Source organism: Sesamum indicum, linkage group LG11, assembly GCF_026168435.1.
Source record: "Sesamum indicum cultivar Baizhima isolate 11 linkage group LG11, ASM2616843v1, whole genome shotgun sequence".
NCBI lineage: Eukaryota > Viridiplantae > Streptophyta > Magnoliopsida > Lamiales > Pedaliaceae > Sesamum > Sesamum indicum.
In genome coordinates, this window is record NC_142667.1 from 13885889 (window position 1) to 13910301 (window position 24413).

General features: G+C 36.6%; 6 protein-coding genes across 11 annotated transcripts; 4 read left to right on the forward strand and 2 right to left on the reverse strand.

Moving 5' to 3' along the window:
• The first annotated feature begins 131 nt into the window (after nt 1-131).
• Nucleotides 132-5051, forward strand: LOC105174212 (F-box protein At3g07870-like). Of its 2 annotated transcripts, XM_088875371.1 has the most exons (4): nt 132-1647; nt 2938-3158; nt 3586-3654; nt 3788-5051. In XM_088875371.1, exon 4 carries the CDS (start codon nt 3836-3838, stop codon nt 4928-4930), a length of 1095 nt encoding a protein of 364 aa, XP_088731497.1. In that variant the 5' UTR covers nt 132-1647; nt 2938-3158; nt 3586-3654; nt 3788-3835; the 3' UTR covers nt 4931-5051. The 2 variants fall into 2 exon arrangements, with proteins under 2 accessions (XP_088731497.1, XP_088731496.1); XM_088875370.1 differs by having other exon boundaries at nt 3586-5051.
• Nucleotides 5052-5851: 800 nt separating this feature from the next.
• Nucleotides 5852-7362, forward strand: LOC105174213 (putative F-box protein At4g38870). Its single transcript, XM_011096239.3, has one exon. It carries the CDS (start codon nt 6046-6048, stop codon nt 7186-7188), a length of 1143 nt encoding a protein of 380 aa, XP_011094541.1. The 5' UTR covers nt 5852-6045; the 3' UTR covers nt 7189-7362.
• Nucleotides 7363-7912: 550 nt separating this feature from the next.
• LOC105174076 (putative F-box protein At3g23260) lies at nt 7913-9809 on the forward strand. Its single transcript, XM_011096055.3, has one exon. The coding sequence runs from the start codon at nt 8250-8252 to the stop codon at nt 9363-9365; it is 1116 nt and encodes a 371-aa protein (XP_011094357.1). The 5' UTR covers nt 7913-8249; the 3' UTR covers nt 9366-9809.
• LOC105174075 (protein ABSCISIC ACID-INSENSITIVE 5) lies at nt 9222-13213 on the reverse strand. 5 transcript variants are annotated; one of them, XR_016062849.1, is made up of 6 exons: nt 12915-13213; nt 10905-11989; nt 10737-10808; nt 10553-10582; nt 9964-10305; nt 9222-9746 (listed from the first exon to the last, which is right to left on the reverse strand). XR_016062849.1 is itself a non-coding variant. In XM_011096053.3 (5 exons), exons 2-5 carry the CDS (start codon nt 11904-11906, stop codon nt 10204-10206), a joined length of 1206 nt encoding a protein of 401 aa, XP_011094355.1. In that variant the 5' UTR covers nt 11907-11989; nt 12915-13213; the 3' UTR covers nt 9767-10203. The 5 variants fall into 5 exon arrangements, 3 of the variants coding, with proteins under 3 accessions (XP_011094355.1, XP_088731801.1, XP_011094356.1); XR_016062850.1 differs by having other exon boundaries at nt 9222-9752; XM_011096053.3 differs by lacking the exon at nt 9222-9746 and having other exon boundaries at nt 9767-10305.
• A 1674-nt stretch (nt 13214-14887) lies between these two features.
• Nucleotides 14888-15868, forward strand: LOC105174077 (germin-like protein subfamily 3 member 2). The gene has a single exon (XM_011096057.3). It carries the CDS (start codon nt 15033-15035, stop codon nt 15678-15680), a length of 648 nt encoding a protein of 215 aa, XP_011094359.1. The 5' UTR covers nt 14888-15032; the 3' UTR covers nt 15681-15868.
• A 435-nt stretch (nt 15869-16303) lies between these two features.
• On the reverse strand, nt 16304-19576 carry LOC105174078 (alpha/beta-Hydrolases superfamily protein). Its single transcript, XM_011096058.2, has 5 exons — nt 19179-19576; nt 18251-18516; nt 17953-18164; nt 17519-17786; nt 16304-16777 (listed from the first exon to the last, which is right to left on the reverse strand). The coding sequence occupies exons 1-5, from the start codon at nt 19267-19269 to the stop codon at nt 16490-16492; spliced, it is 1125 nt and encodes a 374-aa protein (XP_011094360.1). The 5' UTR covers nt 19270-19576; the 3' UTR covers nt 16304-16489.
• Nucleotides 19577-24413: the final 4837 nt, after the last annotated feature.

The following is a 24413-nucleotide window of genomic DNA, read 5'->3' on the forward strand; positions in this document are numbered from 1 at the left end:
TTTGCTTAATGCTATTATTTGTTAAGTGTCAGGGAAGAAAATAGAAAGTGATTAATTAGTAATGTTGGAAATGAAGGGAAATCAATGATTTAATCGCTTTTCTCTCCTTCAATTATATGATGTTCTATAATTTGTGAGGCACAATTCCATCTTTATAGTAGAATATTGGATATTGAAGATTCATAAGGCCTTTGATCTGAATAAAGTAGGCATCAAACAGATTTCTATGTCTTTTCTCATCCTCCATCTTATATTTTTTCTCACAGAGTTTTGCCCTGGCAAAATTATCTCAATTTTCTCTGGATTAGAAAAATGAAGGATACGATAATTTCCTTACCAACAAGGCTATTGCAGTTTTGGTGATATGGCAGCTGAATAATCCTTCTTGTAACTTAGTTCTCTCTGCAAGATCTGGTGTACTTGTTAAAAATCTTGTGTCTGAAGCTTTCTCTCATTAATAGGAATATCTTATGTTTCTTGATCATTATTATAACCTTCGGGGTTCTGTATATATGCTTTGTTGATGATGATAACTTAGGTATCTCATGCATTCCCATATTCTATATTTCTAGCACTGAGAGGGATGTTAAGGCTTTGGGAATATCACAACCCACATACTTCAAAGTCTTTTATTAATTGTTATTCTGAATTTTCAATATGGTACTACAGTGCAGTTTCTGACTTACGAGTTACTGGAAGGTGAGTTTTTGGGATCAATGGACTTTGATAGACAATTCATATATTCCAGCAGTTGTTTTGCTGTATATCTGCTGATTGTTAGGAAAGATTTTGAAACTTCATTGTCAATTCTGTTGTTCCTTGTAATATCAATGTTCTGGAGAATTCTATTACTAGTATGTTATTTGACAATATGAGATCAGGGTTCAAGCATATAAAAGATCTCTCTCTCTCTTGAATAAGACTACTAATCAGTCACTTGCAATGGCAAGGACCACGTGTGCTAATTATGTTCTGAATCAACATCAAAATCGTCATGTTTCACCTGCATTTTGCTTGGTTAGTTGATCTTATATAACTGAGGATGACTTTTCATCTGGTCCCAGTACCAGTTATTTGGCGTCGTCCTTGTAAAACACTTTCCTACTTTGGTTTGCTAACAGGCGCTCTTTCAATTTGAGTAAAAGATTGACTAGTATTTCAAGTCTTATCCATAGGGTTTTGGTCTTGCCCCAGGAGTTGACTACAGTCTCGATGAGATTCCTCTGCAAGCAAGAGTTGAGAACATCATTGCCTAGATTAATGGAGGCAGATGAACTGAAGTTGGGAAAACATAATGATTTTACAAGGTCAGAGATTGTTTTCTGCAGGTTGATATGGATATATCTGTACTTTTGCTGAGAAGCTGGAAATGGTTTAATGGTAGCACAAGACCGTGAGACATAATGTTTACATGATGACTTTGACTTGGAAGTAGGAATAAGCATGATATCAATGCCTTTGCCCTGTTTCACATTTGAATCAATCCTTATGCCTTTGTTTATTGTTTTTCAAAGAGTTGGGGGTTTCATGATGTATGGATCTGCAACAGTGATAATCTTACCATTCCTCTACGCCATAACTCTGAAGAACAGAAAATCCTCAAGGCACAACATAGAGAACCAGCCAATGATTAATGGTAGACTGCAAGTAAATAGTTATCCTTTTATATGTTTTCTTTTCCTCTGTACACCATCAGTTATGAAGAGAATTTGACTTCCTTGACTTAAGCTCATCTCTTCACATATTGATGTGACGATATATGGCTTGTAGGGTTGTCCCCAATTCTGATATGCATATAGCTTAAAAGATGCTGGTACAACTGCTGCCTAATGTGTTGCCTTTTAATATCCTGGAAGCTTTATAAATGATTTACTATCTATTATCTGAGCATGAGATTGGGTTGCTGAAATTATGACATATTATCTGCTAATTTTTCATGGGCCATGAGCAGTAAAATTTAAAAGGATCGCCTGAAAATTTGAGATGTATCATAAAAGTGTCAAGAAATGAGTTTTTCTCAGCTAATTACTTCAAGCTTTTATGAGTAGAAACTATATAATTTGCAATAACATTGAGATGACTTCAAATAATCCTGCTATGCACCTTCATGAGGAAAGACTGTGTGTCTGTGTCCGTGGTGGATATAATTGGAACAGAAAATGTTTCATTTGATGCTTTGAGCAAGGCTCATTTGTAGGCAGTACATGGATGGTTAAGGAACAAGTAAACAAACTGTATCTATTTCTTTCATCAAATGACTTTGTGAGGATATACATATACATGACAGAAATTGTACAGAGACAATGCTTCAACGGACTAGTACAAGACTTGCACAAGGAATGGCAGTTAAACTATAACCAAATGAGACTGCGAAAATTTGGTCACTTTTGGATTTGCCCACTTCACATATACAAATAATTTTTCACATCCGTTGGTCGGCCGTTCGCATTGATTTTTGATTTCTTGCTACTCATTGGTGGCCGGTTGCAGTTGCAGTCGCAGTCGCACTTGACTCGATTCACCGTAGTTTCTGTTAAATTCCGCATTTGATGTTGCTTCTTCCATCTGGTCCCTTCTGAAAATTCATCCTTGTCTTCGCCGGCGCCTATCCATGGCGCTCCAGTCTTTTTCGCAGCCATCCTATATCTTCTTCTCCATTGAAGCGCACTTTGTTTGAATGCCTCAGGTCTATAAATATCCTTGTGTGATGGCAAGTCTTAATTAATCATGTGCATTGATGCCATCAACTCGGGTTTATTAAATAGTAATGTTGCAATTTAGGAAAGACATTAGAATTCTCCTAAAGCTGTGTGATGGGATGCTGCGGGAAAAGGGTGTTGTTGACCGACTGGTTTATGGTTCTTTTTTTGTCAAATTGCTCGTTTGTATTCCCATCTTCTGATGGCGGCCCTGGTTATATGGTTCTGTGCTTAACAGGAATCAGGACTTTCCTGCAATTCGAGGTGCTTTGGAGATGCCATGGTGAGATTACTTTGGAGAATTAGCTGTATGATTGATTACGTCACAACTCGAGGAAAATAGTGATGAAGTAGAAAAAATACCAGCCACGACCATTTTCGTTGGACTTATAGCTGGTGTTGCAGTACTCACTGTGTTCCTGTCATTCTTCATGAGTAAACTCTTCGCCAAGAATAAATGTAACTGCAGATCTCCATGTTTGCTTCATTTACAAATGGGAATTAATTGAGAATTTTGGCTTTTATTTGACTGCAGGTGCAGCTGATAAGAAAAGAACGGTTGAAAAAGACCCCGTTAAAATTTATCCTCTAGTAGTTCTAATTTTTTACATTTTTGCAGAAACATAGAACATTGGACATTGACACAGTGACTAGGTGTAGGGATGACCAAGTACAGTTTGGGACTTCTGTCATTGGTTTTATTTCTTTCTCTGTAGGAAAACATCTAGACAAACTTGGAGATCTTAAACTCATGTGGAGGATTACTCATAAATGCCATGAGTTTTCCTCGAAACTGTTAAGAGTAGTTTATTATAAACGAAGTTAGATGAACTTGATGTTTTCTCTCTGTCAATCCTGTAACACGCAAACTTTGACAATTTTGCAGCTTTTCTATCTCCTAATTGCCATTGAAAAACTTATCCGCTCACGGACTGAAACTTTCATAACACATCAGGTGAAAATTCTCAGAAAGTTCACTGATGACACTACAAAATGTTGTCTCTTACATGGTCCACATATGCGTTTATAAAACAGAAACAACTTGCAGATATTATGAAATACACCAAATGAATAGTTTCGTCATTCAGGTCTATGATGCAAGATGGAACTATGAGCAACGACTAATTGTTACGTGCATGTTGCAAAACGAAGGTATGGAAGCTATCCCTTCTGATCTGATTGTCGAAATACTATCAAGACTTCCAGTTAGAGAGCTTGGCAAGTTAAGGTGTGTTTGCAAACAATGGTACGGATTACTAGTATGTAACAATGAATTCACTGGAGAGCACATGAAACACACCAAAAGAAAGCCTCTTCTGCTGCTGCGTAGATATTCTTCCAACTTTTTAGTAGAGGTAAAGACAAATAAAGTGTCAGTTGAGCTCACAGCCATAGACTTGGAGGGAACTGTAATAAACAATTTCAGGACCGTGGTGAACGGCCCTGTTCATACATTTGTCTCTTGCGCTGCTTTAGCCATTTTATGCTGCATGAGATCCCTTTATGTTTTTAATCCCAGCACTGGACAAGGCCTTTCCATCCCACGTTCTTCTGCTGCTGCTTCTTTTTACACGATTGGCTTTGGCTACCTTCCTAAATCGAATGAATATAAGATCATTCATTTGTTCTTGGTTCCATCTGTTGGAGAGGGGAAAATGAGGTCCGAGATTTTAACTCTAAGAGATGGGGAGGGAGTAATCACCGATTCTTGGAGATCAATCGGAAACTGCCCTCAAAGTGTATCAGCAAGTGATTGCCTATGTTTGAACGGCATTGTTTTCTGGGAGATTTCACGATTGTGTAAAGGGCCACAAGGCAAAGAAATTGCCTCATTTGATTTGTACAAGGAAGAATTCAAGGTATATAGCTATCCTGTGTGTGATTCTACCAAGTATTCAATGATGGGATTGACAGGATTTCAAGGGACTTTATCTGTAGTGGGATTTGCTGCAGAAACATCAACTATGGATGTATGGCTGATGAAGGACAATAACAGTGGGATTTGGGTGAAAGAATATACTGTTGATCTCTTCTGTTTAGGTGCTGAAAGTCTAATCCCATCGGATTATTACAGCGGAGATATACTCATAAGCACAAAACAAAAAGATCTGATACAGTATAGCATCAGAAATCAAACATCCACAAAAATAAGTTACTGTAGAACCATTGGGACCTTTCGTAAGCCCTGCCTTTACTATGAAAGTCTCTTTTCTCTGCACAAGATTGTATAGCCTTCATATATGTGGAGAATCTGCTCAACAGCATTGTCATGATATTTTCTAAGTTTCTAATAGTGCTATGTTAAGTGTGTAAAATTGTCAATAACAATGTATACATTATGTGTTGGACATCTTCTTCTTCTTCTTCTTCTTAGATATATATGTATATATCCAGCTATTATTTTTCATAATATTCTCTACTTGGGGTGTTATTCTATATATGCAAAAAAAAAATTATTAAAATGGTAGTAATTATTTGATGGCTGATGAAGGCTGCTGGTGCAATGACAAATAAGGAAGAGTGGATGGAGTTGAAAATTGACATACATAAAATAAAGCTACCCAAAACTGAATACAAGATTTTATAGTGAAATACTTGTGCGAAAAGGAACAAGTGAAAAAACTATAAAAGATATCAACTCTGAGAATTGGCTGCTGAAGTACTTGGTCCAAATCAAGTGTTTTTCTAGAAAAAAAGCTTCTTAGTGAGGGCTTCCACCTATTGTAATTGGGTGAATACAATTTATCGATATTGTAAATAGCAAATTATTTTTTTATAAAAAGAACCTTGCAATTTACTTCTCTATACTTTTTAAAATAAATGAACTTATCTCCCTATCTAAGGAGGTAAATTGCTTCATTTTAAAAAACATAGGGAGGTAAATTGTTGTGTTTTCGAAAATATAAGGAGATAAATTGATATACTATTTTTTCATACATGAGTAATTTGCTCATTTGCAATATCACAGGGTTGCTTGCATTTTTTTGCTATTGTAAGTGTAATTGGAGCCCAAAACTGACCAAGTCAGCCTTCTACTTCTCTATTCTTGGTCAGCCTTCTACCTTGAAAATTCTCAACAATGACAAGTGTGTCTTACTCATGTTAAAGAATTGAGACTCATAACTAAAGAGTGCAAAATAATGGAACTGCTTTAGTCTATAAATTTAACTTGCCGTCACCACCTAACTATTTTTTTATCAACAGTTATCCATACGTTCAAACAATTCAACTTTTCAACTTCTGGGAACCATCAAGCCTATCTTCAAAGTCCATTGATGCCTATCTTGCAACTTGTCTGAACATTTTATACAAAGGTAAGCTTTTGGAACTGAGAAGATAACCATAGATGAATACTCAGGACAAGGATCTGAAAGCAGTTGAACATATCAGAGCTCATCAGATGGTGGAAATGAAAGGAATCGGTTACCTCCCACGTGATATGATCATCGAAATACTCTCAAGACTCCCTGCCAAGGTTCTTTGCAAGTGCAGGTGCGTTTCTAAATCATGGCATGACTTGTTAACTCGTGATGTCGAATTTATGACCCGACATGTTCAATGGTCTAAGCAGAAACCTCTGTTACTGGTGAGAAGATACATTTCTGATGGGATTGGGGAACTTAACAAGAGTAAAATAACCATTGAATTGACCTCCATAGACATGCAGGGGGATGTAACTGATAAGTTCAGGAAAGTAATTGATGGACCTGTTCACACTTTTGTTTCTTGCGGCCCGTTAAGTATTCTGTGCTGCATGTACTCTCTTTATGTGTGCAATCCCAGCATTCACCAAGTTGTCCGTGTGCCGTATCATGCTAACTCTCGTCTTTACAACATAGGCTTCGGTTACCTTCCTGTGTCAAATGAATACAAGATTGTGCACATGTTTTATCATTCTTTCATTGGAAACGGGAAGATGGGGTGCGAGATTTTCTCTTTCAAAACAGGTGAAGGAGTTACTTCAGGTTCTTGGAGAGGAATCGGAGATTGTCCATTTAGTGCCTGGACCGATGAGTATCCGGTATCTGTGAATGGGACGATATACTGGGCGCTTTCTTCTGGATGGAAAGACAAATCGATTCTCTCTCTCGACCTGGAGAAAGAAGAATTTAGCTGTATTTCCTATCCCATTCATGAATCTAAAAAGTACAATTTCTTGGAGTATATCGGCCTTATGAGCACTTTATGTGTGGTCGGGTTTTCAGCAGAAGCATCGACAATGGATATTTGGATGTTGAAGGAAAAGAAGAACAAAACATGGGCAATGGAATACAGCATCAATCTCTTCCCTTTGTGTCCCAAGTTTCTGGTTCCTTCCGACGATCACTCAGAAGAAATATTAGTTCATATGGAGCAGAGGGATCTCATTTGTTATAGCCTTAAGAGTCAAACATCCAGAAGGATTGGATACTACAGGGCCATGAAGACTTACAACAAGCCATGTCTGTATTATGGTAGCCTTATTCCTATGCATTCTAGCAGTTTTTGAATGGTTTACTTAGGCAATTGTAACTGAATAATGTCTAGATGAAAAACCAGAAATTCATTTCTTCTTCAGTAGAAAGGTTTAAGGCACTTCTGACCCTGACTATCTGAACTTTCATTTTCACATGTATGGTGGTCTTTTCTGGAGTTGACTTGCATATTTCAGTGTACTTTCCTATACCAGTTTTTCGGAGATGGCAAACAACATCAAGATTAAGGAACTTGATCAGAAAACAGTTTGATGTCTGATCAAGAAACATCATGAATATCAAAACAGGGGATGAACTTGAAGCTCTTCATACATGATATGAGCTCTTTTCCTACTTGTACAAAAAGTAATGGTCTGTTGGAAACTGGCTACACAGTAAAAAACAATAACAGATCATTCTGACTAAGTTTTTGGCTTTACTTGCAAAGACCATTAATCTTGGCCAATAAGATAAATATATTTGATGCCGACAAGATTACTTGAAACCATTTTTATATGAAGGAGAACTAATTTTTGGCTTTTCAGTTATTTTCACTGTTTTTATATAAAGCCCCTAGAATCATTCGTGCTAATGTGAGGACCACTTCTGCGTGCTCATAGCGTCACGCTTCGTGCCTTTTGCCATTAATTTACTGCTCTGACATTAGCAATTAACAACCTCAGTTGATTATGCAGACTATTCTCCTATTTTAGTATGAAACAAATATAATAAGGTTACTTATATTTGGATTGTCAAAGTATTGGAGATTTTCTTTTGATATTTGCGCCATAAGTATTACTAAGGAAATAGTTCAAGTTTTACCAAAGTTCCCTGAAACATCCAAAGTACAACTTATCATTTCTTTGTTCCTTGTTCTTGTCTGACCTAAGAGATTGTCTTAAAAATAATATTTGCCTGCCTGTTCACACACATTGAAGGATTCAGCATTACAGAGAGCATTTCTTGGAAAGGCCGCTAATATGCTGTCCCTTAACTGTATTTAAATAAAGGATAGAACATGGTCTTGTTCACATCTTGTAGCAAACAGATGAAATGAATCCATTTGGCAATCAGGGCAATGATCTGAATCCGCAAGATGGATGGAGAAAAGAGAGATAAGCACATGATGGAAATCCAAAGAACCAGCAGTCTCCCTCATGATGTGATCATTGAAATTCTCTCAAGGGTTCCTCCCAAGTCCCTCAGCAGATTCAGGTGCGTTTCCAAACAATGGTACCATTTACTGACTCACGATCACGAATTCATTGCCCGACATAGCAAATGGTCCAAGAAAAATCCTCTCTTGCTGACACGAAGATACATTTTGGATGAAAACTGGGAAACCAGTAAAAAAGCCACCGTTCAATTAACCTCTGTAAACCTGGATGGAAATGTTACAGATAAGTTCAACATAGTCATTGACGAACTAATCCAGACATTCATTTCTTGCGGTCCGCTTAGTCTCATCTGCTGCAACTATTCCCTTTATCTCTGTGGTCCAAGTTTCCATGAACTTGTGCGTGTCCCACATCGTTCAAGAATTTGTCTACAGAATGTTGGCATTGGCTACGTTCCATCTTCAAGTGAGTACAAAATTGTGCACTGGTTTGAGGCACGTCGTTTTGGGGATAGAAACATGGTGTGTGAAGTTTTAACTTTTAGACGTGCTGTTAAAATCAGCTTTGGTTCTTGGAGAGGATGTAGAGCTTGTCCTTGGAGTGCCTGCACTGAGAAGTCACCTCTGTGTGTGGATGGAAATATTTACTGGGCACGATCATCCGGATGGAAGGAAAGATCGATACTGTCATTTGACTTGGAAAAGGAAGATTTCAGCATCATAAACTATCCTTCTTGTGATGTCAAAACTTACAGTTTTCTTGAATTTGCTGGGATTAAAGGGTCTTTATTTGTCCTTGGATGTTCAGCAGAAACATCAACAATGGCCGTGTGGCTGTTGGACAAAGATGAGAAGAGTTGGGTGTTGGAACATCGCATCAGTCTCTTCCCTTTTGCTGTGAACTTCCTGATTTCTTCAGACAGTCAGAGCGAGGAAATATTGATCCATACGGAGCAGAAAGGACTTATAGGATACAACGTGAGGACTCAAACATCCAGAAGGATTAAGTACTTCGAAGGTGTGAGAAGTTACAACAAGCCTTGCCTCTATCATTACTGCATTTCTCCTCTGTGTACAACCACTTACGACCAATAAAATGTTTTAGCTTACGTCTGGAAAACGACCATCGAATGCTCATATTCTCCTACAAGTTGGTGTAGAAGAGAACTCATTTAAGATTCTTCAACCTCATCTAATGGTACTTAGTCGTCTGTGGATAAATTAGCTAAGTCCACTTCGTCAAAATCTTATGACAACTGGGTATCCGGTCTTTCAGGAGCACCTTAGCACCTGGTGAAGTGAGTAACCAGTCTTTCAGAAGCACCTTAGCACCTGGTGAGCAACAGCTCCACTGGTCTCCACCTGCTGCCTCGGTGGCCACAGCCTCTTCCACAACCCGTACCATCTGACCCATAATGCCATCCCATGGTAAGTGCATTTTGGTAGCTCGAACTCAAATGCAGACGCTCTCCCTTTCTGCATCTTGCCATGTACAATAATACAATAAAGTTCGATTATGATTTATTAGAATTACTAAAATACGTATGCGAATCCTTTTTCTCTCTACCTTTACTCGATCACAAGACATAAGTAGGCCTTAAGTCCATATAAGAGTCAAGCTCAGAACTATACATCAAACATAACTATATGTTTCAATCTCTATAACTCCAAAAGAAAGTTTACAAGCCTAAACCTTTCAACCTCAGCTGTTCATCGGAAAGAAAGAATTGCGAGCATCAATGCAAGCCACACGCATCCATAGCACCATTAGTATTGACTTCCTTTTCCTGTCTTCCTGGAAATGGCTAATTGGTAAGCCATTCCAACAACCTCGTGGTCGAATCAATTGATTATGCAATGCACGCACTTTGTTCAGGCCAAGGATAACTATTACTCTTCTAATAGCATATTAGGGGCGCCGAATGCTGTCGTTTCAGTAGGGACAACTTGAACTCCTCCTCATTGTTCTAAGTCTCTCATTGGCTTTTTGGGCCTTAGACTGCATCTGTGCTTTCGCTCTTGTTTCCTCATAATACTGTGAGCAAAGTTCACACAAGCTCAAAATATTTAGTGGAGAAACAATCCGCTCATCATTTTCAAAATTGCAAATATATGTCAGCATAGATGAGCCTGGATGATGCATCTTTGCCACAAAAAGCACGGCTAGAATTACATCAACCATTTCAACTTCAAACTCAGCCATGCAGTGATGTGGTAGTGATATCAAGACATAATACCACCAAAAACAGAAAGACAGAACCTGAATTGGGGAATACATGTACCTGTTGTTTCCTTTTCATTTCGAACTCAGCCTGTTGCAGTCATGAAAAACAAGTCCGTTAGCATTACCAATTAATGATCATCCAAGACTACAAGGAGGTAAAAGTAACTGATGATGGAAAGACTTTTTGACTGAAGACAATGTTTTGAATGAAATCATGGTTGTCAAAGTATCTGTATGATTACCAAAGCTTGTTTCAAGTGCGCATTCTCTTCTTTTAATTGGTTCAGTTCTGCTTCAAGTTCAACTGTGTAAGCCTGCCACAAATGCATAGCAATTAAGATAAGAACCACTTAATCAAATTCAGCTGCAATAGCCCTAGTTGAAAATGAATTCATAGCTAAATAGTGTACCTGCTTCCTCGCCCTAGATCGTGCAGCTGACTCTCTGTTCTTGATCATCCTCCGTTGTCTCCTCTCCACCACCTTCTCCACCGGACCATCTATAATTCGCTTCCTTCCTCCTCTCGACCCACCCGTATCAGCTCCGTATTGATTCCCACTGTCCACCTGATTCATGCACAGTCCGTCTGTCGACACCGGGCAAGCTGATGATCCCATTCCCAAACCCTGCACTTGCCCGAATCCTCCACTTCCATTCCCCATTCTCCCTCCATAACTGACTGCTGATGACTGCTGCGAGTACGCACCAACCCCACTTTGTGGGAGCGCCTGATAAGTTGCTACATTTACACCACCAGCAGAAGGACCACCTATAGCCATTATAGGCCTGGCAGCAAAATTAGGCCCCACCGGTGGATGGTGGCTGCTTTGGTACATTCCATATGCTGGCTGTTGGGGTACTGGTGCAGGGGCAACGTTCTGTTCTCTCACAATCCCTGCCCGAACCAAGAAATCTTCTAGTGTCATTTCTCCAAAGGTAGGTTGCCTCTGAGTGGCATTAGGATTCTGAACATGGCTGTGACTGCCACCATTATGCGGCTGAGTTTTGTGAATTTCAGACCATACTTCTTCGACTGTTTTCCTACACAGAGGCTCTGGGATATTGAAAGAACCTTGTCTTGGTAAGCTAGGCTGCTTCGATATTCCCTTGTCCGTTGTATTACCTTCTTGGAGGGCAAGCACGGTATTGGCTGCGGCAGTGGCTTGGGTGTGTCCCTGAGCTTGACTTTCTTCAGCAGTCCATATACTGTTGAGAAATTCATCCATGTTCATCGACCCAAAATTCTTGCCACTCTCACAAAGTGTATGTTGAAACTCATCAAGGGTGAGTGAGTATATAGACGACTGTCTCCCAAGTGATTGAACTGTCTGATTCTCAGGCTGTTGCTGGCTTGATTCTAATTGTGACTCGACATTTCCTTGGGATATAATTTCAGAATCATTAGCAACCATTTTGGGTTTTGTGGTGAAAATCTTTCAACTGTTTGGGCAGTAGAATGCCAATAGGTCAACAGTCTGAAGCACACTGCTTGCACCTGCACATCACAAGCAAGAAATTAGAAACGTTCGTGTCTAGTCATCTTTCTTCTGGAATGGAATTGCTGCCCACCAATAATCTCAAGATTCATAATAGACTAATCACAACTCAACTGCATCCTCTATTTAACCATCTGCATCTCTGATTCCCTCACAATTTCAAGGTACTTATATCCTACACGTATAACCATCAAATCCTAACATATGGAATCCAGCTCCCATGAGAGTTCAGTTCAAGCTTGTCTTTGTTAATACCTTGCAATAGCCTCTCAGCCACAGGAAAAAAGCACATCTCAAGATTATTGACAACACAATAATATTTCACAGGTTCATGTTAATCTACACATTAACTTTGGACATCAAAACATTCTACTATAGTAAGTGTCCGTATGGAATAGACTCCATCATAAAAAATGCAGACACTTCCGCACAATCATCGTACTGATGTCCTTATTACGAATGCAATTTTCCTCGTCCACTTTGTTTGGCCATTCCCAAGTCGAGATTGTTAGAGAAACTGCAAAATCTGTCATTTCTTGACTAAATACCATATCTGCAGCACAAAATGGAACTTCAAGAAAGTGGCTGGAATATTTGACTTCTAACCAAAAATTCAATCCCAGAAACCGAATATTAGTTCGACGAAGGAAGTAAAACCTTGCACCATTTCCTCATTGCTTCCCAAGAAAAACAAAAATAATTCAGACATATGCACGTCATCACAAATTAAACTGAGAGGAAAAATAATAATAATAATAATAAAGGATGGAGAGAAGTGAAGAAGAAGAATCACCGCCACATCAATAAGTCATATCACTGTAATCACCGCCATCCTTACACACACACACCAAAGAAAGAACTTCGAAGAAAACAGCTTTACAAATTAAACAAGCAAATAAATAAAATAAAATTCGAGCAAGTTACCAAAAACCCTCAAAGCAAGCTCCACAACCAGCTCATCAACAGAAAAAAAAAAAAAAAAAAGAAAAGAATGGTTCCAGCAATTTTTGATTTCACTGGCACGAAGCACAACTGCTACAGCCGACTTCCCAAATACTCAAAGCAACATGCAAATGCATACATACAAGTGTATGCATATGTAGAGAGAGAAAGCATGTGAAATTTGAAGGAGTAGCAATTTTGTTGCAGCAGGAGGAGGGGAGGGTGGAGGAGTGTATGCATATGTAACTCATGAAAGAAAAGAAGGTGTTGCGGGCCCAGCAGACGTGGGAAAAGGCCCAAAAATCAACTCGGCCCATACTCAGACACAAGTTTTTTGCATGGCTGCTGGACACGTCGAGGACAAGTGTCTTCACTCTAGTTCCTGAACCTGTTCCCGGTTTTCACCTGCGTTTACACGTGTCTCCTTACATCTCCCGGTTTGTAATAACTCACGTGCGGGATTTACCGGGCCGATTCCGTTGGATCGGCCCTAGGACGAAGCCCGTGGAATCTAATACAAAGGTTATTATGTATATGTATATTATTTTGTATACCGTCTCAATTATGTTTTCTCCATCCACTACTGCACTGTAATCTACCGATATTAATGCCTTCTGTTTTTGTTGTATAAAATTCAGAGTCGTTTAATTACCTCCCATTATTGTTATTATTATAAATCAGACTATATTTCAAGAATCGCAACTTATATACACAATCCTTGTACAAAATTTAGTTTTTTTTAATCGATTAAACAAATATGAATTTATTTTCATTTTTTTAGTGAAATTGGTTCAACTGCTTGCCAAATGTTCAAGGACACATGCTAATATATTTGTTATAATAATGGAAATTGGTAAAACAAAGTGAATTATTGATGCCCCAAAAATACATCTAACCCGAGAATGGACCTAATTCAAATAAAGTCAGAATGAAAAGTTCCAAATGTGCAGGGTCCAAGAGGACAAGGACGAGGCAGTCAACCTAAATACCCAAATGTGGGTGAATATGGCTATAAAACAAGCCTTCTCCCCTCTGTTTAGGGTAACGCAATTTTGACACTAGCATTCGCACGAAAGCACTGTATTATTATAAATTCTCTCATTATTTTATCACTCATCATTGTTCTATTTTATTTAATTTTATTTTTTCACAACTGTTTGCTGGATTAAGGTATCGAAGTGCTAATGAGCATAATATACTTTTTGCACGTTCTTTAAAAGAAATTCGGTCCAAAAAAACTCAAGTTCGAAATCTGTAACACTCTAAACTTTTTGTCTGCACTATTACTATTCCTCAATCTCCTTTATATTTACGATGATTGAAACTGATTTACACCTCACACAGTGTCTTGCATTAACAACTACGTCAAAATTTAATTAGTTAGGTAAGAGAAGAATTAAACAATTTTGGTATATAATAATTTCGAAGTTGGATGCAGCAAATAAAGTGGAAAAAACACAAGAATGATTAGCAATAATAGTCCTCATGCCCTGATTTGTCTCTTTCACAGCATAAAGTGCATCTTGCACTCCCCTAAAGTCAGATTATTGCCCCAAACCCCACCACTACACAATAAGTTCCTATTACATGAATGCACCTCTACATATCTTTTCATAGATCCTAACCTTCTTTCTTTTTTTTTAGAGTAGCTAGATTAAGATATTATATTTAATTAAATATATTATAATGATTTTGTATTAAAATATATGGAGAATTGTGGCGAACTAAATATAATTATGAGTTTGTCAAATAAATTAAAGTTTTTTTTCGAGTTTAGTACTTTAGTATAGAGGCACGACCTACCGAACTGTTTTCTAAGTGAACATACAGAATAAAATTTTATTTTCATAAAATAAATCTTAATTAGAATGAGGTGATGCCACTAATTCTTAACTATTATTTGTAAAGATATATATTTAATATGTGTAAGATTTTCACTCTTTGAAATGAAAAACTGAATACATAAATGCGAGGAGGAGTATATCATTCATTGATTACCATCATAATCTTTCCCCCCTTTGCTTTGTTACCAGGAAAGTAGCTCTATAAAGCCAATCGCTAGCTCTGCCTCAGATGCAGATGAAAACTTTGAGATAAAAAATGTACCCAAAATTTGCTTTCTTGCTGCCTCTTTGCTGTCTCTTTGCTCTGCGGACATGGGCGTCAGACCCAGACCCTGTTCAAGATTTTTGTATTCCAAACACAAATTTTGATGCCTCTGCCAGAGTACCCTGCAAGAATCCCAGGTTGGTCACCCCTGATGATTTCGTGTTTTCAGGTATAAAATCGCCTGGAAATTTCTCTGATACGGGCCTGTCAGCTATACCAGTGAATCCAACAACATTTCCAGGGCTCAACACACTCGGCATGTCGTTTGTACGTGCCGACTTCAGGCCTGGCGGGATCAATCCCCCGCATTTCCATCCCCGGGCAACAGAAACTGTATATGTTATACTGGGGAAAGTATATGCAGGTTTCGTGGATTCAACCAACCGGGTTTTTGCTAAGGTTCTTGAGCAGGGAGATGTGATGGTTTTCCCCAGGGGCCTGGTGCATTTCCAGATGAATGTTGGGAAGTCTCCTGCCACGGTTTTTGGGTGTTTTAACAGCCAAAATCCTGGCACGCAGAAAATCCCGAATGTTATCTTTGGGTCTGGGATTAATGATGAGCTCCTGGAGAAGGCTTTTGGATTGAGTCTCAGGCAGATTTCCAGGATGAGAAGGAGATTCTTGCCTAGAAAGGCTTGATTAGATAGGGGAAAGGGGATTTCCATGGATTCCCTTGTTCCATTTTCCCTTTCGGATTTATTACAGGAAATTCCTTTCTTGTTTCCTGTCACTGTTTGGAATGTTCCAGATATCTATTCTTTGTTGTAGAGTGCATTTTTTTTTCAGGTCTTTCACAATTTCACGGAGAGAGATGCATTATTTTTCGAGATGGAAGCTTCCAAGAACATTATTTCAGTTCCTTTCGGTTGTTTCGTATTACAGAGTTAACAGGAAGAAGAGGAAATGCCAACCAATCTGAAAATTCTTCACTCCATGAAACGTTTTGAATTTCTCTTAAAGTAGAGGAAAAACTAAAACTGAGCAGATCTGCTTGAATCATCAAAATCTTGCACTAAAGTAAGAACGTCTTACAAATCTGGGAAGGTAAACAGTAAATACTGTAACAATGTCTCCAGGGTTGTCTCCAAAAGTCTAGGAAAAATCTATTCCATAATAAATTTCTAATTTGATGTGGAACTACTGCGAAAAAGGAGAGGTTCTTGTCTTGTACATTGTCATGAGGCAGGATTATGCCTACTGATTAGAAACGTAAACAAATGCAGATGAACTCGTTCCCATGCAGCTTTTTGAAAGCCCAGAAATTAATGCCAAATCTTGAACTAAGAGAGAAAATTGCAGGTTCCGTACAGAAAATGTCGTCCAGAATAAGACACAACAAAGGCTACATAAGAGTTGTAGCGAAAACAAGCTTTTAAACTCCAATAATTAGCCAGAACAAGTGAGTTACATAAACCTGGTATAAAGAAAAACCCATGTTGGCCTTTCTTTCAAGATATAAGTTCTTGTATGATTTTGTCTGCCATCCCATCAGCAGCTGGGAACATATGACCAGCCCCTGATATCTCGTGATACTTAATCCATGGCAGCTTATGGGCAATGTAACGTTGCAGGGTAACAGGGACCATCAGATCGTCATCTCCATGCCACAAGTGAACAGAACCTTCACTTTCTGAGATTGGATTCTTCAAATCCGTCGGACCAAATTCCCAGGTCCCAAAGGCAATTATCATGTCACGATGAAGGGACTCATGCTCGCCTTGTTGTCTTACCAATGCCTGGTTATGTCGAAAAAAACAAATTGAAGACAGATTTTAGTATTAGAAACCAGATCAAATGGCCAAAACTATTGAATATACAGATTCACAACTGGATATCAGCAAGAAATTAGAACAAAGACAGACAACATGTATTGAATATACAGATTCATAACTGAACATCAGCAAAATTAGAACAAGAAAGAAAACAATATCAGGCCACCCTATACATGTCGGGACATGAACAGAACCAATAGTGCATGAAAAATGGCAATGGACCAATATAATAAGTCAAGCTTATTTCTATGTGTTCTGAGGCGCAATTAGATGAAGTAACAGTGCTCAATTTCACATAGCATTTTGAAAAGAAACATTAATGTGTTTATAAGATACAAAGAAAATGTTTAGAGGCTAAACAAACTGGGTAACGAAAGGCCAACTAACACTTCGATTTGTCATGGATGAGACGTTTCACATCAAAATATTTACAGATCAAGCACTCCCAGATCTGAGTTTTCAGAAAGTAAAAAGAAAAGTAATTCTACAAGGCAAGCACAAGAAAATATTCAAGAACCTGAATCATACAAACTCCCTAGTGTTAAATTGGACATGCCTAGTTTTACATGATTATAATGAGGGCATTCAGCTCAAGAGTCAGTATTTTGGCAATATCTTCCTCAGAAGAATCCACTACATTGTTTTTGTTTTTCTAACCAACAATTCCTATCTATTTTTCCTATAAAAGATTTTGAAAACCATTACCTGATATTCCTTTCTCAGACCTATATACTTCATAATTACTTCTTTGTCTTGTTGGGAAATGACATTTGGGTTGTGAGAGATAACACTTGAAGCAGGGAACAGTTTCTGGGTGTTCCACCAGTAGGTAAGCCATGGCATGTAGTGTGCAACACGAACAGCCCATTGGTCTTGTGCAGGCTGTAGATTATATGCTTCTCTAGATATGTTTGAAGGAATACCAGGCCACCAATAATTCACTACTGGTGCTAACATAGCTGCCCCTGCCAATCTGTTCAGCAATACAGTCAATATTACTTCAGATGGATGAATGAAAATTGCAGTTTGATGGTTTGAAAGAGAAAACACAGTTGGAAACAGTCATGGTTTAGAAATATTGGAAGATACAAGATAGTTAAGTATTAATGCAATCCTCAATTTCCACAAATGAAACATACCTGTGAGGAATATACTTGAGGCAAGTCCAGACAATCTGTCCACCCATAGAAAATCCAACAACATAAAATTTGGATCCTAACCCCAACTGGTCAGCAAGATCCTCAATGTCAAAAGCCAAGCTCTTAACTGTTCGGGTTGGGTGAGGATCACTCTCTCCATAACCGGGTCTGTCAAATGAAACAATGTAGATTCCCTTACTTTCGACTATATCCTGTCAAAGAGTTCCAAAATTGAATTACACACAATGCAGTTGATCCTCAGAAAAGCTGTTAAGTGACATAGTGGAAGCAGCATTACCGGGGAGAGGTTTGCAGTTAATGCAGCAACATCATGCCTGCAAGAATCAAACCCGTGGACAAACACTATTTTGTGCTTTGCAATATCTTTTGCGACACCATATTCTTGGTAAGCCAAGTATCTACCGTCCTTAAGCTGTACTCTTGATGCTGTAACTGGAGGGCCATCTGCAGAGCCACAAGTCTTTGGAGGAGGTGGTCGTGCTGCCTGATAAGCCCAAGCCAAAAACCCCACAAAGCCAACCAATAATATTTTCTTCAACCACCCTGAAACATCATGTACGAAGAAATTTGAGACAAAAAAACAACAAAAGTAGGTCCAACTTGAGTTGGGAAACTCCTGAAAATAGGTGGCCTCCTTCGATGTCAACCCCACAAACAAGCTACATGCCAATTCACTGTACCTCTCGTTACAATTAATGTCACACTTGCCATATTGCAAATACAAACAAAAGTTTTATCAGCAATCCAAATTACAACATCCACCTTAAAAAACACATTTTGCATCTAAAATCGTACTAAAATCGCCCATCAGATACTGAAGTTCACTCGTCAGTATAACTTCAGCGATTTAAAAACTCATCCTTCACACAAAACCAGATCAGGGGGAACACAAATGAAACGACCTCAATGTCAAACTATATGTTAGATGCAAAATGCAGGCAAAGCCCAAAAAATCAGCAACACAATGTAGGCACATAACAACATTTCCACAAAATCTCGAATTACGACTCTTAACACTTAAACCAGCCCTCATCCATTTCATGGCAACCCAAATCAAAACCATGATTCCAAATCATTATCACCATCTGAATTCTTGAACAAATCCAAGCATGTACTAATTCAGACAACAATCCCAGACCCTCAATTCAAACAAGAAAATCAGGATGTACAAACTGATGAAAAGAATCTCAAGTAAAAAATCCAACCTGAAACTTTGGAAGAACTCTTTGGCTTCGGTTTTCGAGTATGAGCCCTTGCAGAGGCTGCAGATATTTTCCGGGTTGTCCCAGCCGCCATTGTTTTCTGACCTTTTACTCTGTTCCAGCAGTAACCAATCCCACCAACAGAATTTCTCAAAATTCAAGATTCAACTACAGAGACTCCCAACGAGCGGAGCTGAGTTGAGAGATCTGGGACGCAAATAGGCGGCCTTTTGTTTTCGATTGATAATAGTGTTGCTGTGTGTTTTCTAGGCTAATGAATTCGCAGTGTAAGTAATACTGTTACAGACCTTGTCTTAAGGGCCCCTTGACCAACATATCTCATATGTCACGTCATTCGGAATCTACCTCTTCATGGATCGGTAATTTCCACATATTACACACTCGGTAGGCGTAAAGTCGTGTTATGCATGGATCCATATTTATATTTCTTCACTAATTAGAGACGGATGTTCAAATTTCAAAATCATATACATCTCTCTCACACATTTCAAATTTATCCAAAATTTCATATTCACATACCCAAACTAATATTTCATTCAACTCCAAGTTTCATAATTTTTTTTGAATAATTTCACTCTCCTTTTCTGAAATTGTGTAATTATATATAAATTTTTTATAATTTGAAAAATATATCTAACATTTCAAAGGTTTACTTTAGTATAATAAATAAGTCCCTTCGTTATGTAAAATTTATTGAATTTGTTCATATTAACAAAAAAAAAAAAACTGAATGAAAATTGATATTTACTTATTAATGACTTATTACAAGTCAAATAATTTTTCTCCAACTAAATTATTGTTATAACTGTAAAAATATATCTCATCACATGTATTAATGTGTAAGACGTATGAGGGTAATTTGATCATAATAAAACTTATTTAATATAAAATAAATCAGTAATAAGTCAATTTGAGGTAAATATATTTTTTTCTATCTTTTTTGTTAATATCAGCAAATTCCGTAAATTTTAACTAATGGAATGACTCATTTGTTAGATTGAAGCAAATCTTAGGGGTTCTACCTGTAATTACACCAAACCTCAGAGGAGGAAAGTGTAATTATCCTAAAATTTATTTGTATTTAATAAAATAAATCAACTAATTAAGTTATCCTAACTATAAATGACATACATAATTCCCATATTTTGTGTACTACGTAAAATAATAATTTCTATATAAATTGATTAGTTTGTTAAAACCTATCATGAATAGTTATTTCTTTTCTTGGTTTATTGTCATTAATAGTTACAAATAATTGAAAGTTATGGAGAAATCATAAGACAAAAATAACCTAAAATATTATAAATGACAATGTAAGAGGAACTAAACTTCATTTTATCTCTTCACATCAGGTAGGCCCTACTAATTATCATATACCAACTATTATACACGTTAAATACGTGTGCAAAATATATAAAATAATACTTACATATTTGATTTTCTTATATATAAAAAAATATTAATTAAATTTCATATATTTTTTATATTTAGCTATAATTGTAGTTATCCGATAAAATACGAGTATTGATAATTTTAAATATATAATTTTTTCGTGTGATAGTAAAAGTTCATATTAAAAAAAAAAAAAAGAGGCCAATAATTTATCTTAGTCGAAATCAATATGTTTAAATTATCAATTGCAAATAAAATTTTAATTTTTTTTACCATATAAAAAGTGTTATATTTCAAAAAGTTATATTGTGGTAGTTGGAGTAAAAGAAACGCGACTAAGCGTATATAGGTTAAGTGAGGTGAAATATCAGTGTCGCTCTGCCCAAAACTATCAAATTTTTGGTGAAATATTGTACACATCTCACACCTGACCGCTTCAACGAGGAGTTGCGTTTGTTAAGTCACAATACTATTTTATCAAATTTTTCTGGCAGTTAATTACTAAAATAATGTTAAAAGGAGTTTGCAATTATACCCCAAAATGGGGGTATAGTTGCAATTTGCAAAATTAAGGGAGGTGTCAGTGCATTAATATAGGCTAATGATTTGGGCACACCTATATTTTTTTTTGTTAATTTATATTTATGTTATATTTAGTAATAATATATACTAATTAATTAGTTATTATTTTTAATTTTGTAATATTTCAAATTTTTATAATTTTAAAAATATTGATAAAATATATATTGATTTTTAATTAATTTTTAACAATTGATAAAATTAAAAATTACATACAAATAAAAAATTTCTAGTTAAGTATTGGCTTCATTATTTTGGTGTCCATGGCTCAGCCTTAGCACATTATTTGATGGGATGGAGCTTGGTTTTATTGCAATTGGATATAAATTTGTTGTTTTGCCCGTATTTGGGCTAGTCCATTTCGTTGTAAATTATGATAGTTTGTTGTTAACCCCAACAAGTAGAGGTGCATAGTGTCGTGGATCAATTGGGATATCTTAAAATTTCAATTGATCAACAACGCTACTCTACGCATATTTATGTTATTTAATAATATAATATACTAATTATAATCATATTATGTATGATTTTTAATTGTATTATATTATGAATTTTTATATGATATTTTAAATAAATAATAATTATTATATAATAAATTTTTAACAACGAATAAAATTAAAAATTACATATAAATAAAGAAAACATAAGAACTAAAATATTATAAAACTAAAATTAATTGCAGATTTAAATAATGTCTGCCAGTGTTGATCATTATAATCGAATCATTCTATTGTGACAAAAGGTTTTAAGGGGGTATATCTTGTACAATTATTCCATGTTGTGCGACAATTCGATAAACATTTTGAGATATGCTCCTAACATATATAGTCCAGTGTTTGATCTAATTCTTTGTTCTTGTCTGGTTTATTATCACAACTTATTTAAATGTGTCTCCATTTTATTAGCATGAAGTAAATTAAAAATAATATAATTATATAATTTTAAAGAGAAGGAAAAACATATCTAAAAGAAAGTATATTTATTAGTTAAAATACCACAATAATTAACAAAAGAGCTTTCCAAATGATATGAATGCGCCTGGATTCTTTTCAATAGAAGACGTACCAGGCATAAAACATAATCATCACAGCCAGGAGACTATTGTTATAGTTATTTAATGCTTAAATTAGACAAGTTATAAAGAATAAATGTTTAAGATGATAATAGGTATTAGGATAATCAAAATTATATCTTAGTTTGGGATTTATAAATTTTTTTTAATTATATAATTTCACGTAAATTGTAAATTTATGAATGATCAATTAGCCACCATGAGTCCATATATTCGAATTTGGTTTAAACGGGGACTGATTGGAGTGATCTAAATGAACATGCGAGGATTTTTTAAATATGGATTGATAAGTTGGAGGGGTTCCGCAGTTAACACGGAAACTCAACTCCACTCCACTGATTGGACGGTCCCTGAGGCTAAAGAGCCCGCCACTTTAGCGGCCCAGGTAGAAAGTGATTAGTGATTCTTGATTCGGTCGCTTTTGTCCAGGTTCGCCGCAAAAATGAATTATTGGTTATGTTATAAAGTATTATAATTTAAAAATTATGATAAATTAATACAATTTATTGTAATTAAATAAAATTAATGCAAAAAATTTACTTTAACTACGATCAATAGAGTATTTATTATGGTGAATAAATAATAGCAAATTATGGAGAGAGTTGATGAGGGATAATGTTGTATTTTTTTTTACACTACTTATCCCAAGTAAAAAGAGCTAGCTATATCAAAAGTCTGATCAAGCGTGTCGAATTGCTTCCTAAACAATAAAACTGATTCCGGGACATCACCCATATTTTGGAAATAAATCAATTTTAGCCGATGCAAATTTGGAATAAGCCTATATACTATTTCCCTGACGGCCCGATTGATATTCGGATTCTTGAGCCCTCCCCATGACATTTGCATCCACGTAAGTCCCGTGCGTTTGCGAATCGCGATGACGATACAAGCACTAGCTAAAATGAAATATGCCCATCCAGAAGAGTTGATTAAATTAAATAGCTAGGCAAGAACACAGTAGCAGCCTTTGAAGTGCACCGGCCGGCCACGTAGAAAGTTCAATAAAACGTGCATGGAAGCAGGCTGAAGGCAACCAACGGTTCCCAATCTTAAAAGGTGGTTTGGTTTCTAAATATAGAAATCCAACATTCCCCATTACCATATCAAGAATGTCTGAACAACAATACTAAGCTAATCTGTACATGTGTGTTTGTGGAGTTCCTTTATGCTAATACCTAAACAGTACTGTCAGTGTGCCCATTCACCAATCCCACACGCAGAATCTGGAAAACCCCAATGCGTTTTACGTTTAAAATTTGTAGGTAAAGAAGGTGGCTGACACACACACACACACCCCCACAATATATCTTTCACTCTTAATTACTGTAAATGCAAAAGGATGGATTCTCCATACCATTATGGGAAATTGTTTCCACCACCATACCCCCCTAGATTTATACCCTTTTTCTCGCTATAAAGCAAAACAAATGGGGCAACATGATGAGTTGGGACCACATGCTAATTTCACTACCACTATAATTTAATTATGCCCTTCTGACATAAGAGAAGAAAAGTGTGCATGCTTACACTATTCAGTTTTCTCTTGTCCAAAACCAATCAACATTTGCAATACCATGCAGGGGCCGGCCCCTCAACCCTGCACCTCACACCACTCTCTACAATATTTATCCATATTTAGTATTTTATTTTGTTTTTCTAAGTTATATTAAAAATAAAGATACATTCCTTATCTATATAATGTACCAACGTTTGACTTAAAAAACAATATATAGTCGCGTGTTTGAATTAATGAAGTCTTGATATGAATCGGACCAAATTTATTACGTTGTATCATCGTTTATATTAAGTTGGCGAGAATTTTTTTTTTAAAAAAATTAAGTAGGAGTATTCAAGCCTCAATATGATCTGGATCAAAATTTGCATATTGTTGGTGAAATGGTTTCGATGTTTCTCCTCCGTCCTCGACCCGAAATTATTCCCAATTTGAAACTAACATTGACTTGTCCTCATATAGAAAGCCTGTCCTTGCTATATAGAATTTTTGGTTTCATGCATTTTTCTGTTTCAGTCTTGTCCTAATTTATTCTCTTTAATTTATACTACTGAAAAAAAAAAAAAAAAAAGAGCAGCTACGCTAGAGAAATTATATGAAGTAGTAAAGAATTGAGGGGGTGAAGTGGTAGGGGTCGGTTTTAGTAATTCTGCTCTAT